Below are 19,399 nucleotides of genomic sequence, written 5' to 3'. Positions count from 1 at the left end.
TTTCATAGGCATGTAGTTCTGTTCCAATATCTTTTCTTAATGCTAGTAATAAATTAAGTAAATTATAAATTTGTCAATAAATATGCTAAAATTTCTACTTGATAAAATCTTCATATTTTTATGAGCTTTAATGTATATTTTCTCTATGGTATTGTCTATAACCAGGGCTGTGGAGTCGGTAGACTCTGACTCCTGGAATTTTAAAGACTGTGACTCCCTCATATATTTATACGGTGAAAATTGTTTAACACGAAATTGAGGGGACTGAAATATTTTTTCTTGTTAAAAGAATTTTATGTTAAAGGATATTGGGAGAAAAAAAAACATATATTTAACAATATTTAAGTTTATTAGAGTGCATAGATATGTATGTATGCATATATCTATTACATATATGTATATATATTAATTAGATATGTATATATCCATATATTTAATAAAAATGAATAAAACAAAAACATCCACAAAAACTAATGAAATGTAATACAAATACTAAAATAAGTTTTTTGAAAAATAAAACATTTATTGAGTTTTTGGAAAATGAACTGCTATTTTTCTTTGCATTGACCTTTTTAGCATCAAATTGTTAACAAATTGTTCAATGTTGTCCATTTTGTTATTCATTTCACCATTGGAAATAACTGTGCATACTTTTTATGATGTTTCTTATTTCGGATGACGTGGGAACAAGAGCTGCATTATTCATTTCATTTTTGTCATCGGAATCTGCATCAATGATATTTTTTAAGCTTTGAACAAACTCTTTGTCTGCCATGATTGAAATGTCTTTGTCTGTCATGATTGGGGCTGTACACACATTATCATTATCTACTGAAACAAATTCTTCGAATAATACAGTAGGACAGTCCAATAATATAGAAATTTTCTCAAACATTTCATTAAGTGGTGAAGGAGTTACAATATCCTCCTTCACCACTTTTTTTTGGCCCCAAAGAATCTGATACTTTTGAGAATCATGCATGACGAAAATAATTTTCAATCATCCTTGGAGCTGCTGAAAACCATGCAGAGTGCAACATATTTTTACTGATTACATATATCACTGATTTTTACTCGCACTGCGATGTACTCGCCACAGAATTCCAAAGCCAACTGATGAGAAATGAGATGTTTGTGTGGCGTTTGTAGGTGTGGAGGGTGAAAGTAGCTGAGATAAACAAAACTGGTTCATGTCCGAGAGTATTTTAAAGCCAAGTTAGCCTCCTTTCTACAAAACATGTAAAACCACCTCTCTTTCATTTCACATCCCCTCTTAAATCTCACCTGCGAGGCCGGTGTTTTCCGTATTTTGTTCATTTCCAGAAAGGAAATCTTTTCGTGTTAAGCGAATTTTGTTTCGTATTAAGAGAAACAAAATGCATGAAGATACATAGTAGTTTGTCGGCACCATTGTATTATTTCTTGTTAACCGATATTTCATCTAAAGCGTTTTCGTGTTAAACATATTTCACTGTATGTAAACATATACACATGGGTTACTGCTTATTTTTTTAACATGAAAGAAGTAATAGACGCTACTGGAAAAAATCTTGATGGCATAGCAAAATATTTATATTAATTACCATTTATTATGAAATGGAAAAATGACATGAGTTATTTCTAAGAAACAGTATAGTTTCGGCAAGATTTTCTTTTTTGTACGGCCATAGATCCGATTTTATAAACTTCAGAGCTGAGAAGAGTCTTTCCACATTAACTTGAGTAGGAGGAACAGTTGTTATTGTTAGTGCTACTTCTTTTAACTTTTCAGGATAGATTTTTATAAATTCTGAAAGAGGTGTCTTGCAAGCGCAATCATATTTTTCTATTTCTTCAAAGGTCGTGTAGAAATCTTGTTTGTATTTTTTCATTTTTATATCAAAAGGTTCTTATTTCTTTATTTTCATTCACTTTGTCTTAGCCTTTTCAATATTATCCAAAAATATTTCTCAAAATCTAATTCATCACTGGAAGAGGATGATGGAGACTCAGTTGCAATGTCTGCAGGTTGACTGTCCTCATTTGAATACTCCAATTGTTCCGATAATAATTTCATTCTTTCCGGACCTCAAAGCTACAAACTTTCTGCGCATGCGTTTACGCATACGCATAATACGTTTATGCATGCACGTTTAATGTATAACGGACGGTTAAATTATCCAATTATTTATTTCAGTTAATGTTGCAGATTGCGTTGTTCCTTAATCCTTCCGGCTTATTATTTTTTGCAGACTGTTAGAGCAATTTCACAAAAGTGAGCTTGAACTTTCGATTATGTCAAATAGAATTTCCGATATATATTTACTAATATGTAAAGGATCTACAAAGCGAAAGTATGTTTTGAAGTCCATTAAACAAAAGGTGGAATTGCTGTAAAAAAATGGATAAAGGCGTATCCTTTGTTTTTCTAACCATTCCGAAATCTGTTTATCAATTTCATGCTGCTCTGCGGCGGGAGAGGGGGGGAAACGCCGCGGTGCGCAATGAATTGGAAGTTGATCTATCAGCACTATCCTTATTTTCAGGGCAGATGTTTTTATTTTATTCGGCTTATAATTCCTTACTAAATGTAGTATTTCATCTCGATGTATTCCATCTTTGATATGATTTAAATCAGATTCCTCGTCATTATAATTCGTTTCCGATAGTGAAGAAAGTGACAAAGAGGTTATTGAAAACGAAAAAATTTCGAATGACAAGTTAGTCGGTATTCTCAACACGGCAATTATAGGACTTTGTAACTGAGCAAGAAATTATTTATGTTCATAGAATTAAAGAGAAAGTATTATCACATAAAATGAAGCAAATTAAGCAACTTACATTGAAAGAAATGTTTAATAAAGTAAACAAATAAATATTAAGCTTTTTTTTTTTTTTTGTAAATTTTGATACCCTTTAAATCATAATTGTTCTTTATTTGATAAATTACGGTTTCATATTTTTAATTTTATAATTTCTGCATGCCATCTTACTAGATTTAAACTGATGATCTATAATCCGGAATTGCCGAAGTCCTGACGAGTCCGGATTAATTACTTTTTACTGTATATATACTAAAGAAATATTGATTATATTATCTCCTAATATTAATTTAGTAGAAGTATCGAAAAGAGTGAACCCAGAGGTAGGAAGTTTAATTCCAAAAATTGTTTTAAAGTAACTTGAATGTACATTGCTAAAAATGTTTTACAGGGACTTGAATTAAATCATGAATAACAAAATTTCAAACTTTGAAAAAGAAATTAAATTAAAAGCAAGTAATTATTGCTATTGATCGGAAATTAGTTGACTTTTCAAGGGGAACAAACCAACTCCCGTTCAATGAACAATAATTAATAAATACGAAGGTGTTTCATCATTTACTCAAGTAATAATGGTGATGCCAAACTGGCAAATTAAGTTAGGCAAAATAGTTCTGTGAAGTGAATGTATTTAGAACCAAAGTAGAGCACCAAAGAACTCATTCTGAATTAAGCATTTTTGCTAATACAATTTTTGAGTGAAAAGCAATTTATGTAATAAAATTGATAAAATACTTAGTAATTTTCCCCCGACATCCTCGTTTTTATGAATGTTAATTCAAAACTATTTATATAAAAATTAAACATTGGTAATCTTAAGTGGAATAATGAAATATAACTCAAAGTAATTGAAATAAACATTAGGAAATTAAGAAACATAATGCTATCTTTGCAAAAACAAAGCAAATAATAAAAATTGAAATATTAATATATATATAATAAGAAAAAAAGTGAATCTACATGAAGATATAAAAGGCCAGAAAAAGCATTAATTAACTTACGTTCCTTCTAGTGGGATGTGGGCAAAGTTATCTCTTCGGTGTCTTATTCAGAAGGGTTGTGTGGCCAAAATTCCTTATCGACAGTGGGGGCTTTGAATTATTTCAGGTGGTGAAACTAGTGAGAAGTAATTTATGGGACATGGGAGGGTCTAGGAATGCTTGAGAGACATTTGTTGCGGAGTTCTTATGTGAGTGAAAACGTCCGTTACAATTTTGAATATACTAACTAGTGAATGGAAATTAATTAATTTCTCGCTAATTGTTGTGTCGAAACGAGGAAGAAATTAAGAAAAGGAAAAAAGTGACACCTCTTCTTCTGTCATCTCCTATGGCGTCAATTGTCAGGAACATTCTTAGAGGTCTTTAAAGATACACCATCGTGGCGGTCAGTGAATGAGCTAAGTAATAATCCTTTTTCGTAGACGAAGCAAGGGTAACATGCATTCCTTAGAGTTCTGTAATAGGCAAACAGATAACAAACAACGAAGATGCCCACTAAGAATCTTCTTGAGCGTTACCAAAATCCAGAGTAAGCATGGATAATATCAGTCTGCCTCATCTCAGCAGTGTGTCCAAGATAGTTGGTCTTCACCCAGAAGTTAAATTTTGCAAGCAACAGAGACCTCATTCCAAGAGCAATTCAGCAGAACCGCGCAAGAGAGAAGCAAAAAAGTGCCGAACTTTCAAATTTCACCCTAAAAGTACTGACAACCACAGTTTTCCAGACTTGGCAAAACTCGCCCCTCAAAAGTTTCCAAAGTTCCAAACATTTTCTTCCAAAACCCAACAAGACATTACTGAGCAAGTACGCTGCTTACAAAAATTTGCCAGTTCTCCCAGAAACCGGCTCACAAGACGTTGACCTCCTCTCGACCTTTTCCATTAACCTACCTGTTTACAAGAAAAACTTATCACGCACATCTGCCTTCAGCTAAACCCTGAACAAAAGATCTAGCTTCAAGAATCTTGTTGAACTTTCCCTGAATGAAAGAAGACAAGAGAACGAAATGGCGGAAAGGAAACGAATATCAGGTAACCGTGTTCTTTTACATTAACACCTTAAATCAAACTTAGCATTTCACAATTAATCCATTACAGTTCGTTAGATACTTCTCTTTATATTTTTACATAAATTTTGAGGCACTGGTTCACAGACTCTATCCCAACATAAGAATTAAGTGAAAAAAATAAAAAGAATTGTCTCCTTAAAATAAATATACATGAATAAATGCTTCTTTCTAAAGACACAAAAATTAAACTTAATATCTAAGTATCTAATTCAACCTAAAAAGAAACTATTTAATTCGAAAAATCCCGAATTTTACTACACAGCATAGCCATTTAAGCTTTCACCTTTACTAAGGCTAGAAACAGTGGTTACTTCATTATGGAGGCACCTAATAGGCGGCCACTATTACCTCCAGGGCTGTGGAGTCGATAGGAAAAATGTCCGACTCCTGGAATTTTAAAGATTCTGACTCCTACTCCCTCATATATAAACTTTTTAGCGGAAGCACTAAGAATATTCTTTTTACCATATATATATTGTAAACATATACACATGGATTACAGCTTATTTTTTCTTAATATAAAAGAAGTAATAGATGCTACAGGAAAAAAATTGATGATATAGCAAAATATTTATATTAATTACCATTTATTATGAAATGGAAAAATGACATTAGTTATTTCTAAGAAACAGTATAGTTTCGGCAAGATTTTCTTTGTTGGAGGGCCATAGATCCGATTTTATAAACTTCAGAGCTGAGAAGATTCTTTCCACATTAACTTGAGTAGGAGGAAGAGTTGTTATTGTTAGTGCTACTTGTTTAACTTTTCAGGTTTTTCAGGCTCTTTAAGTTCTAAAAGAGGTGTCTTGCAAGCGCAATCATATTTCTCTATTTCTTCAAAGGCCGTGTAGAAACCTTTTTTATATTTTTTTCATTTTTGTATCTAAAGGCACTTCATTCTTTATTTTGATTTGCTTTGCCTTAGCCTTTTCCGTATTATAGAAAAATATTTCTCAAAATCTAATTCATCACTGGAAAAGGATGATGGAGACTCAGTTGCAATATCTGCAGGTTGACTGTCCTGATTTGAATACTCCAATTGTTCCGATAATAATTTCATTCTTAAGGAAAATTCATAGGCGGCTTTCTTTGCCTTTTTAATTTGTTCATCATCCAACAAAATTTGGTATTTTGGTTCTACATATATTGAACCCAGCAAGATCTCATTGTCTAGCAAACTAGTTTCTTTTTTCTTCATTGAAGAAATGATTCCTTTTGCAATAAATCCTCCATTTTAGAAAAAACAAACATCACATTCTTCCATTCTCACTTCCTTTTAATTATTCAGACTGTAGCTTTTTTGTGGCTATATACAGTGTGGAAAGAAGAGTTTCCAATTCTGCAAGATTGTTCTACAGTCTTTCTGTTAGTTAGTCTGATTTTTAATCAGTAATATAATCACCCTCGTTATCAACAACCTTTTGCCATCTAATGTGCAGATTTTCAATGCCGGACCAATAAAAATCAATTGGTTTTTGAGTAAAATATCTCGAGAGGACATTTTGAACATCATCCAAGTGTTCAAATTTTTTGCCACTAAGAAAATGTTGTAGGGATCCAAATAAATGGAAATCCAATGCTGTGATATCGGCCGAGTGTGGTGGGTGAGTATGGCAGTGCCTCCCACCCCAATTCACTGATGCAATTTCCACTAAGGTTGTTAACCACTCATGAACACACTTTCAGTGCCTTGCAGGCAGTTGCTGCCTCCCACTGTACCTACCTCTAATCAGTTGCTGTTTGGACAGATATAAATAAACTAATCAATGTTTATTCATTGTATTTGCTGTCAGTGGTGGAGCATGGGGGAGGGGGGTCAAAAGAGGTGTCTGCCCCAGGTGGCACTTTGCTAAGTGTGGCAGAATCCCTGTTGTTGAATTAATATTAAGAAGACTAGAGGAGATCAACTCCACAAAAAAAAAAAACTGAAAACTGAAACTTGAAACTTACAACATTACTTATACTTGCTGCCAACTGTGCAAAGTACAGGGTGTTTTAGAAAGAATCATCTGATTTTTAAAAAATCATGACCATTCGGCTTTTAATCAGTTTTTATAAAATATAACAAATAGATATTTTGCAATAGTTAAAGAGTTATAGTTAAAAAGAGGAAAATCTCAAACTTCATGCAGTTGATGACAGGTAGTGCTAATGTTCTTCCTTTGCCTGCCGCTTCAGTGTTTGTCTAGATTGCAGCTGTACAACAGAAATCATTTCATGTTCTACATTTTGCAAAATATTAGTCCATAACAACTGTTCAGCGTGACTTTCATCAGCAACACCCTGGCATGTCAACAGTAACCTACTGCTCAGAGCTTAGGCTATGGTATAAACAACTCCAAGACACAGGCTGTCTTTATAAAAGGAAATATCTTGGCTATCCCCACGTGTCAAATGAAAATGTGGATCATCCGAGTTCCAAGGGTTCTTCTTTGGGTTCTGATATTTCTTCCTTTTTGGGTTCTTCAATTTTTATTTCTTCCTGTTCGGAGTTTTCTTGCTTAGGATTTTCTTCATCCTGGTTTAAAGAGACGCTTACAGACTCGTCAGTTTCAGTGTTTTCAATAAATCGTACACATTGACTTATTATGATTTTGTCTCCAGGAATTAAAATTCTGTATCCTTTACTTCTGCTATCGTAGCCGGCGAGTATTCCTTCTATATCAATATCATCCAGTTTACCTTTTTTAGATTTATGGTCCACAATCGAAAATGAAACTCTCTGCTGATTGATGTATGATGCTGTCAGCAGACAGAGCAACTGTGACGCATCTGGATTCGATTTCTGGTGTTTTAATTTTTGTTTCTTGTTGATTCATCGCCATGTTACGCACATTCTTTGCTTGGCATATTTTGGAATCTGCATATGTTTTCTTCAAGCTTTGGCGCGGTTCATTTTTTTGTTTCGATTGTAGGTGATAACACTCTGATATAAAATTATTATTATGAGCAAAAATTTTCTCTTCTTGTCTTGTTTTGAAATGAGGCTTTAAATGCCTTTTGAAAATAATGAAATAATTTGATGAATTATTTTCAACTCTGTTGTTAAATTTGTCATTTAATTTCTCTTTTAAGAATTTTAGATTCAGTTCTGATTCTGTTCTCACTTCAAGAGTCGTAGTGAGCACATCGTAAGAACTAGGCATTGAACAAAACAAAAGTGCTGAAATATGTTCGTCTTCTATATCCTCACGTATTGATTTGAGTTTATCGACTAATTCCAGTAATGTATTTATATGTGTTTGCATATTTCTGTCTTCCTCAAGCTTTAAACTGTAAAGCTTTCACAAAAATAGTTTACTTTGTGAGATTAGACCTTTCATGTACTTGCCTGAGTTTTTCCCAGGTGGCTTTAGCGGTAGTTTCATGTTTAATGCGAATTATTTGGCTGTTTTTGATAAATAAATTTAGCATCACACGACATTGCCGATCCTGTTTATTCCATTGTTCTGTAATAGGGCTTGGAGGAACATCTTCGATTACATCATAAAGATCCTTCTTTATTAGTAGCATTTGTATTTTGAATTTCCATGTTGAGTAATTGCTGGAGTTCAGTTTTGCAATTTGCATGTGACTTGAATGCAACATTTTTGTATCGTCGAAAAAATTTATTTTCAGTTTTGATATGAAACTACAATTTAGCCTTTTGGTTTTTCTTTATTATTATTTAATTAAGCTATGATTTTTTCTTCAAACTCATAATCTTTTGTTGCAAACATTTTTATAGCCTCGCAATTTCACAACAAATTAATAAAAGTAGAAAGTAAAATGTTTTCTCTTACCTTATATCCAGCGCAGCATCAGCGAGATCATTGTCATTTAACTTAATCCAAAAAAGAGGTTGTAAATGGAAATTGAAAGCTCACAAACACATTTTATTAATACATGAAAATAGATTAAGATTCATTAGTATTCCAAATACATATCAAAAAAGCATTATATGATAGAGAGTATCATGTCACTGTCTATTCCTAAAGGAGTGAGGGGGAGGAAAGAGTCACACAATTAACTCCTTTGCAGGGTGTCCCGATTACACTGTTTATCACACTATTGGTGACAGTCCATCACTATTTCCATACCAACAGCTACACAGAAATAATGAGGCAGCTAACTTAAGATTGGTTTTACCGAACATTAACTAATGGAGAAAAAGTGTTAAGTACTTGGATGGTTTATTCTCCTTCTAAGGCATCATTTTGCTTTTATCGCCATTTGTCTGATAACATAACCATACTGGATGAGTCAAAGCTTTGTTTATCTAAGTGATTTGATAAATGGTGGAAACTAAATCCCAAAACAGACAATGACTATTCAAGTGCTGAACACAAAATTTTAGCAAACGGAATTAGAAATCAGCTTTCAGAAGTGACAAACTATTAATAAAAGGGAACAATATGTTGTGGGGGAAAAAAAAAGGAATGTACTAAGAAATTCTTGTAATAATTTTTGATGTAGGACAATTCAGCGCAAATAGAAGCAACTTTGAAGAACTGGTACATGTGCTTGCAAAATATAATCCAATACCCTCAAAAGATTGAAAGTGGGTCAAAACATTTCAGTCACATATATGTAACCCAAAATTCAAAATGAGTTCATTACAGTTTTAGAAGATAATGTTCTCCAAAAAGTTATCTGTCAAGTACAAAAAGTACGTATTCCATTATAGTCGATAGTAATCCAGATACACCACACAAAGATCAATCATGAAATATTGATCTTTGTGAGATTGAAAATCAGGAAGTCTTAAATCAGAATCTTAAAAACATTTTCAAGCAGGTTAAAAGTAGCTTCTATTTTTCTGAGAGAGTCTCCTGTAATAGTTACCATAATATCATCGGCATAACAGGTAATATTCGTATCAGGTACATTTTCTTGCAGTAATTTATTTGCTATGAGGCTCCAGAACAGGAGAGCACTACATGAACCGTGGAGACAGCCTTTTCCAATTTTATAATGAAGATTAATTGTATTAGAGTTGCTCAGAAAAATTAATTCTCTACTCCCCAGATAACTTTTAATTATATCAAATAGGTCTTTTGAGATGCCAATTTCTTTTAATATAGACAGTAGGGAGAAGCAGCTAATAGAGTCAAATACCCCTCAGACATCGAATAGCCGTAATGGGCCAAGGCCTGCAGTGCCCGAAACTTGCTTTCTTGACCGTGGGCTCCCGGGGAGCGTAAGTATATGCCCTGAACAAGTTGTCAGCTTGTCGCAGGACCCCCCAATGTTTAGTCCCCAAGTGAACTTCGCACTCATTTTATCGACCCAAAGTGATGGAAATCAAGGAATGAAAGGCTGAGTCGATCTTGCCCAGCCCGAGAATCGAACCCCGGACCTGTGCTGCTGCTATGCGATGCGCTAGCCACTGCACCACCGTATCTCTGTCGATTTAGGAACAAGAATCAATTTTTCAACTTTCCAAATATCAGGAAAAGACGTTAAAAACCATACATTTGTTGTGAAGTAATATATAAAAAGATGTGAATTCCTCCGATCCCGATTTCATCGAGTGCAGGGGCAGAGGCTAGAAATAACATCAAATATCTCTTCATATGTCTCACTGGTAATTACTTTATCTTCATACACTTTTTTCTGTTTTATATTATATTTCAGACAAAATTTGTCATAAGTAAATTAAATTGTAGTGAGAGAGCCGGTACACCAGCCAGTAAGCACGCAACTGTTCTACCTCCTTGTTGTCTTTCATAAAAATATTTCGATAATCAGGATAATTAGAACAATAATCCAGTCTCAGGGTGCCTTTTTACTTTCTAAAAACTGTTTACTTTCACAAAATAAAGAATAAAAGGAAAAAAATGAATGCACAAAATTTAATGTTTTGAGTGTATAATAAAAAGATGTAAGTATAATAAAAAAGATCCCTAAAATGGAGTTTCGATCAATTCATTGTTAGACCAGTAAAGTGTAATATCAGGTTTTAGTGTTATACCTTGTGAAATCAGTATGCCTAAAAAAACATATAATTCTTCTGAACTGGTTGAATGCCAAGATTTTGTTCTTGATTTTTCGTTTGCAAGATGTTGGTTCATATACTCGTCTACAAAATGGCTAGTTTCAGTAACAATATGAAGCACGAGCAGTTTTTCAAAAAATAATTCAAAAAAGATAAATGGGTTTGAAACATCTGTTTTATCTTTGTTTATTCCTGGAACCTACTACAAAAAGTAAATGAAAATGGAGGACACAAAATTAAAAAAAGTACGTTTTACTCAAACAAAACTAGCCAATACCGTGCAGTCGTTACTTTCATCGCTTTAGACATCATCGCTAATTTCTCCCCACACATCTCTGAAATAGTATCTCCTTCGCATACTTTGTCAAGGTCATTGTGGTGTTGCATTCCAAAGCTTTGCGAATAATTTTACGGGTAGCAGCGCAAAGCAAATGATAGTATTATTTTTCCGGATTATAGATCATCAGTTTAAATCTGGTAAGATGGCATGCAGAAATTATAAAATTAAAAATATGAAACCATAATTTATGAAATAAAGAACAATTATGATCTAAAGGGTATCAAAATTTACAAAAAAAAAAAAAAGCTTAATATTTATTTGTTTACTTTATTAAACATTTCTTTCAATGTAAGTGTTTAAGTTGCTTCGTTTTATGTGATAATACTTTCTCTTTAATTCTATAAACAGTCATAATTTCTTGTTCAGTTACAAAGTTCCACTGTTCAAGTCCTATAATTGCTGTGTCAAGAATACCGACTAATTTGTCAATCGAAATTTTTTCATTTTCAATAACCTCTGTGTCACTTTCTTCACTATCGGAAGCGAATTATAATGATGAGGAATTTGATTTAAATCATATCAAAGACGGAGTACATCGAAATGAAATACTACATTTAGTATGGAATTATAAGCCAAATAAAATAAAATCATCTGCCCTGAAGGATAGTGCTGACAGAGGAACTTCCAATTCATTGCGCACCGCATCATCCCCCTCCCCTGCCGCAGAGCAGCGTGAAATTGATAAACAGATTTCGGAATGGTTAGAGAAACGAAGGATATGCCTTTATCCATTTTTTGCAGCAATTCCACTTTTTGTTTAATGGACTTCGAAACATACTTTTGCTTTGTAGATCCTTTACATATTAGTAAATATATATCGGAAATTCTATTTGACATAATCAAAAGTTCAAGTTTACTTTTATAAAATTGCTCTAACAGTGTGCAAAAAGTAATAAGCCGGATCCAATTTGAGGATTAAGGAACAACACAATCTGCAACATTAACTGAATTAGATAATTTTAGCTTAGCTTATACTGTCCGTTATACATTAAACGGCAAGTGCAAACATATTATGCACATGCGCACACGCATATTCGCAGCCATAAAGGTCTTACGTGCATGCACCAATGCGACGCATGCGCAGAAAGTTTGTAGCTTTGAGGTCCGGATTATGGGTATCCGAATTAATGACTTTTGACTATATATACGCCCATGGGGGTTAATCAACTCATCATAGCATTCTGTTACAGACCTCGATACACTACAATAATCCCTATATAAAATAACTTTTTCATTTCCTGTATTTGTTGCATATTTTAAAACTTGTCATAATAAATCTTGTTTTTATTAAACAAATACTTTCGAAAGTCCCTTTTTGTCTTTTTAATTGTTTTTTAAAATACCTCTAAAACTCTTTTGTAATTAATTTTCCTTTGTAATCTTGTCTGCACATCCAGACACTTTATCTGAGAACTTTTTCTTGCAGCTTTTGTCTTGCATCTTAAAATATCTAGTTCAGGGGTTCACCAGGTTGTCCTCTGACACCCATTCTTTATTTTATGCCTAAAAAATTTATTCGTGTTTATTTAATCTTTTCTTATAGCCTGAGGACCACATTATTCAAACTGTCTCTGTCTCTAATGGTTACGAGTTCATTTTCAAGTTTCATAATGTCTGTTTTCAGTTTGTTGAAAAAATCTTTTGTTCTAAATGAATTGTAAGAATAAGAGAATTAGTATAAATTATTAATTTTTACAGTGTTATAGCAACATAAATATATCTATGGTCACTCAGGGTAAAATACTCATTTCCACTAATCTAAAATCTATACTTGATGACCCTAATATCAAATCGGTTCAACCAATTCCAACCGGGGAGAAGAAAGTCGGAGATGAGTCATCTTTGTTGAAAAGTTTTATGAACCATAATAAAATCATATACTAAAATACCTCTTTGATCCAGTGCTGTAGCACCCCAATTAAAATTTTTAGAATTAAAATCACGTAATATATAAAAGTTAAAATTGTACAATTTTAAAACATTTTCTAAAGCATATAAATGTGCATTCAAATCCTCCGCCAGTGAGAAATAAGCCGAAATAATACTTAAGTTATTTTTACCATCAGACATGAAGACAGCCACAATACAATCTTGTACTATGACCACTACAAATTCAAGTTGTTTCTTAGTAATAATGATAGCAGCTCTACCCATTTCTGCATGCACAATTCTCCAAGTCCCCATATCATGCGCAATTTTATTTTGAATATAATAGGGCTCTTGTAAAGTAATAATGTCTGGTGTTTCTCTAATAATGATATCAATTGCAGAGAGCCTACAAGCAGCGACAGTGCAGTGATTTAAATTAGAGTTTAAAATTTTCATAGATAAAAAAGGTTCAGAGGTAAAAATAATATAAATATATAAAAAGATAAAATATGATTTCACTACTTTGTTGCAAACATTTTATACTAAAATTTGTATAATTAAAATAACAAAATCACAGTCTCTAGATCAATTATATACAAAATCTAGAATAGCCGCTGTGTGTAAAAGATCAAAATGAAAGGTAAGGGAAAATGCTTTTCATTACAAAAATTCACCAGAGTGCAAAAATGTAAATCGCAAATAAGGACAATGATTTAAAATGTCCCAGCCGACCAAAATAAATAAAATATAAATAAATTCTATATATCAAGATGATCCTTAATAAATCTAATTTCTTCCAAATACACAGGACATTCCTTAGAAAGAGTCATGTTCCTCATTATATTTAGTACTGATATGTCGATTGTATTCTTTGCAATTAGTACAGCAAACAAAATCAGAAGAACACGTAGAATGTAGATGATCCTCTGCACACACTCCACAAACGGTTGTGTTTTCACAAAATCATCTAATGTGCCTGAAGGCCAAGCAGTTGGTGCATCGTTTAAGATGAATATATAATTTTAGAGAATAAGATTTCCAACTGATTGTTATTCTCTGCTCCTCCAAAATAAAATTTTGACACTCTCTTAAAACATGAAAAACTCTTATGTGATATTTCCTGTTCTGAAGATTTCATTTTAAACACTAGGCGAACACATTTAGCACCACATGAACATTTCATTTTTAATGCCTCTATAAGTACTTCGTCGGAAAGAAAATTAGAAACATTGTAAATAATAACCTTAGATTGTATAAATTTTTTACGTTTTGGCATTACAAGTTGATTAAGTTTTTTGTTATCAATAACCGCTTTTCCAATTTTCTACTTTCTTCTCTGCTCTTCACTCTAACTATTATATCCCCATTTTTTCTGCAAAAAGAACCTACAACACAGATTCCAATTTTTTTTGGATCAATAATATTTTTTATTACCTCATATACATCAATATCTTCCTTGGGGGTCTTTAAGATGATTTCTTTACTTCTCCAGGAATCGGGATCTTCATTCTTCCTGTAATTGTATGACACTTGATTTTTCTCCACCTCTTCCTTTATACATTGACAGTTTCCCGTGATCTAATAAATCACGAATCTCGCAAACTTCTTTGGTAGTAAAATCCAGTTTGTCTTCCTTATGTAGATCCCTTTGCATTTCAACATGTTCCAAATTCTTTTGCGTAATTCATTCCGTGATCTTGTTAATACCAGAAGTCAAATTTTCAATTAAACATTTATAAACACATTTTTCTTTCAGAGTTTCCACCACTTTGTTAATATCACATATCGTATTAAAGATATCTTTTGGACAGTCGTGCAAATTCTCTCTCGCACTTAGTAGTAGTTTTCTTAGATTCAGACATCGTATCAGGTCAGCAATGGGACAGAAACAACGATTCAATACATAAAGATGCAATTTCAACCCAAAATTTAGTTCATAAAATTTTATAAATTCAGTAAAAATTAAATTAAATCTTTAAATGCAAATATGCACTGAAATAGACACGGAGCAATCAAAATTTGAAAATACGTAGAAATATGCTCTTACATGAAAGCACAATAAACTTCAAAAGGCAAAAAGTTTTCATATATCTGCAAGATAACTTTCAAATGAAAACAAACCGTTCTTCCTGGAAAGCTCATCTCTGTTCAAAGTTTCAGATATTTATAAAAACATGAAAACGGTGTGAAAATTCATGCAAATCAATTTGTAGCTAAATAAAACCATGTAGAATCATAAAAGTACTCCGAAAGTTATTTTCATAGTACCTAAAATTCAAAATAACGTCGAAAGCACTCGGTTGCCACCACGTCAAAGCCAGCTACACTTAAAAGTAAAATTGTTTATAAAATCCAAAATAATACATATAAGAGCACAGGAAATAGAACATCTACATTTAAGTTTTCTTATCAAAAGACCATTTATGTCTGTTTTTGCCATAAGGGAAACCTACATCCCAATCCAGAATTCCCATCTGGAAAGCTGCTTGATCTCAATATTATTAGAGGCAAAATTTCTTGACATGCTTTCAGAACAAATGTTTAAAACTTTTGACCTTGCTTATAATTATTTCCAGTACTTCTTGAGGTGTAACTTGCTCTTCAATGCTCCACATCTACAAGACATTAATTAGGTCTTAATTGGAATAAGTTCTCTCATCTGCATGACCTTCTGTGTTAGAAAGGCTTGACTCTGTACACCAAGCTTTACAAATCTGCTCAAGTACTTTCAGAACTTCCCTAGTATAAAGCTTGTGTGCAGAATGTTCTGAAGCATCATTAAAATTAAGATGTGATCATTTGTCTCTTAACGTACTATTTTAAAATCATGTCTCAGTCATGTAAGCCTCGTCAATCTATCTGCAGGATGACTTTTATCTACCTCTGTATCAAGCAAGGCCATTTTATATTTCCTCTTTATGTTTGGAAATTTGCTCATATCTTGAGAAATATCCATTGAATGATTTGGAACTTAAAATTGTTAAGGATTTTGTTGTTCCTTCATAGAAAAATGCAAAAATTGAACTCCTGAATATTTCCTTGCTTTTTTTTTTTTTTTTTTTTTTTTTTTTTTTTGAAATTATGTACAGACAAAACTTCCATAAGCATAGAAATATTTACAAACAATGATTATGTTACTTTATTTACTGATGAATCAAACTCTAATGATTGTGTTGGATCAGTGTTTGTGGCAATATTATCAAGAGTATTCGATTGCAGAAAAGCTTGCTGTATTTTTCCTGCTGAAATTATTGCTATTCATCAAGCTCTTCTATTTATTTCAAAACAATAAAGAAGCCAATTCATCCTTTGACTCACTAAGTGCACTTGAATCATTAGAATCTAGAAGTCTTCTGTTAACTGAAGTCACTAACCTTCATTTAGATCTTAAAAAAAACTTGAGGATATTATATTCGATACTCTTAAATTCTTGGCTACATTGATATAAGGGGCAATGAGCTGGTAGACATTGCTGATAAATCCATTGATACAGTCTATGTATCTGATATCCCTTATACAGACATCACAAAATATGTGAAACATTAAATTTTTTAAAAATAGTTGCAGCACTGCGATTTATAAATAAATAGTAAGCTTTGGCATGTGGAACCTGAAATAAAGTATTGAGTCACAAACAGAAAGAAAGAAATACTGGTGCGCTTACGGATTAATAACTTTCAGATTACCCATCAGTGTCTGCTGAAAGTGAGAATATCCCAATCTGTATAGACTGTAATGCTGCATTATTTATGATGCAATTTAAATTGATTATTCCAAATTAAAATTTTTTTAAATCGAAAGATGATTGCTCCTTTAACCCATCTAGTTTGATTTGTTCCTCCTCTTTACTATAAACTATAAAACTTAAAATGTTACATCTATACATTTTAGTCCAGGGTAATTTGTTTTCAGTTTAGTAGAAGTTTTAAGGTGGAACAAATTGGTTTTCAATACGATGTATAAATTTTTCAATACTATGCTATTTAAATTATTTCTCTATGTTGTTTTTTTTAGACTTGGTTGTAGTTTTTAGACAATTTTGATTAAACTTGATTTTTTTTATTGTCATGCCTATACCTTTTAAATCTTCATCTAGCACTACTGTGTGCTTGGCACATCTTAACCATGCAGGTTATGTGCCATAACCACTACCGCCCTTAAGTTTAAAATGTGTATTCTAATTTTTTTTTTTTTTTTGCTTGAATGCTTTAACTTTGATTGTATCTTAAATGAAATTGTATTAAATTTATTTTAAATTATCTTTTTCAGTTATCGGTTTCCTGATCTTTTTCCTGATGTGCAAGCAGTAAGAAAAATTCAGCGACAGTTGGATGAAATTATTCAGCAAGGAGTTTTTAATATAACTCATCTTTTGAAAGCAACAGATGTTATAGAAGAACAAGAAGAGCATACCAACACACTAGGAAAATATAACAAAAGTAGGACTTTAGAGCTTAATCTTATTTCAGGAGAAAACTGTATGATACTTTAACATTATCTGCTAGTAAATGGCATGATTATCTGCTAGTAAATGGCATGATTGTGGAGAAAAGTCAGGTGTTTGAAGTATTTGAAAGGCGTATAGCACGTGCGGAAAGATCTTTGAACCTTAGATTGAAGTACTTTAGGACTGACAATGGGCGAGAATATGATAATGATCAATTCAGGTCATATTGTAATAAAATTGGTGTAAAGCACGAATTTACAGATGTCTATACTCCAGAACAGAATGGAGTTTGTGAGAGATTTAATCAGACAGCTCTAAATAAGTACGTGCAATCTTACACGATAGTGGAATGAGTTCCGAATTTTGGTCAGATGCAGTAATGTATTTTACATATTCATTTAATAGAATCTGTCATAAGGGCCAAGACAGAACCCCATTCGAATTATACACTAAGCGGAAACCATCAGTACGTCATCTTAAGGCATTTGGAAGAATTGCCTATGTGAGAATTCCAAAGTCTAAAAGAAATTCTAAACTTGATCCAAAGGCAACAAAGGGCCGATTGATTGGGTACAGTGTACGAACAAAAGGGTACAAGATTTGGTTGGAAAATGAGCAAAAGGTAGTAGAAACCCTAAGTGCTACTTTTAAAGAGTCGATTGGAATGCAGAAAAGTGGCAGTGGAGCTGCACTGGGCACCCTTCCTGATTTGAAATCTGAAGAAAGGGTAGAGTTCCAATCCACTGATACTCCAGTTGGCTATTTTCTTGAAATAGAAGAAAGAATCGATACCAATATACCTTCTTCTACAATTGGCACTGACACTCAATCTACATTGAGACAAGTAACTTGGCTTCGTAAACCTGTTCCAAGGCCAGACGGCACTCGTACAGATGTGTATTATTTTGAGAGGGGGTCTAATCAAAGACTACGATCACCAAATGATGTAGAAAGGTATTGCACTGAACATAATATTCAGTATGATCCTACCTTGTTTGATTTCAAGGGAAGCAATACTTATAGTGGTGAAATCGACCCAACTGGTACTCCTTCAACGTCGTATACCCGAGATAGCTGACTAGATGTTTCAATTCCAAACACTTATAACCAGGCAATGAAATCTGCAGAAAAGCTTAAATGGATAGAGGAAATGGCCAACATGCGAAAGCATAAGGTATGGCATCTTGTTCCACTTCCTAAAGACAACACTCCACTAGGTTGCAGGTGGAACATTAAACGGGACGAATTTGGAAACATTGTTCGTTTTAAAGCTCGTTTGGTGGCTCGGGGTTATCGGCAAATTAAATACGATACCTATGATGAAACCTACTCTCCTGTAGTCAACTTTTCAGTAATAAGGCTATTTTTCTCCCTTTTAGTTGCACACCTTGGATGGGCAAATATACAATGTGACGTGAAAAGCGCCTATCTCTACGCTCCTTTATAAGAGGAAATTTACATGTCCCAACCTCAGGGTTTTGTGGAGCGAGATAAAGAAACTTGTGTGTCGTTTAGATAGAGCCTTGTATGGTTTGCATCAGAGTGGGTGATTATGGTACTATGAGTTGGATAGAACACTATGTAACCTAGGGTTTATCAAGTTTGAGTGGTGTAATTGTGTCTATCGTTTTAAAGACTTTGTCATTCTGTTGGTTTATGTTGATGATATAGTTGTGTTTGGGAAAAGTGAAGTTCAGGCCAAAAGGATATTAAAAGTCCTGAGTTCACATTTTGATTTGAAAATTTTAGGTAAAACAAGAAAGCTTTTGGGTGTGGAGTTTGAATATGAGAAAAATAGTGTTTTAATTCATCAGCAATTATATATAGAAGACATAGTTGATCGATTTAAGTCTTTTAAAATACAAATTACTTCCCTTCCAATAGTTAAAGGTGT

General features: G+C 33.0%; 1 protein-coding gene across 3 annotated transcripts in view; it reads left to right on the top strand.

The window, feature by feature from the left end:
* The window catches only part of Suv3 (Suv3 RNA helicase), a 142,693-nt gene that overhangs the window by 109,963 nt on the left and 13,331 nt on the right, over nucleotides 1–19,399 (top strand). For all 3 annotated transcript variants that reach the window (XM_035363099.2, XM_035363091.2, XM_035363109.2), the window contains one exon: nucleotides 17,328–17,497. In XM_035363099.2, the coding sequence (XP_035218990.2) occupies nucleotides 17,328–17,497 (170 nt within the window). The remainder of the gene's footprint in view (nucleotides 1–17,327; nucleotides 17,498–19,399) is intronic.

The sequence above is a fragment of the Stegodyphus dumicola genome, chromosome 4 (assembly GCF_044657685.1).
Source record: "Stegodyphus dumicola isolate Sdum_Otavi_A_Nest chromosome 4, ASM4465768v1".
In the NCBI taxonomy this organism is placed as follows: Eukaryota; Metazoa; Arthropoda; class Arachnida; order Araneae; family Eresidae; genus Stegodyphus; species Stegodyphus dumicola.
This window is presented reverse-complemented; position numbering and strand designations above follow the sequence as displayed.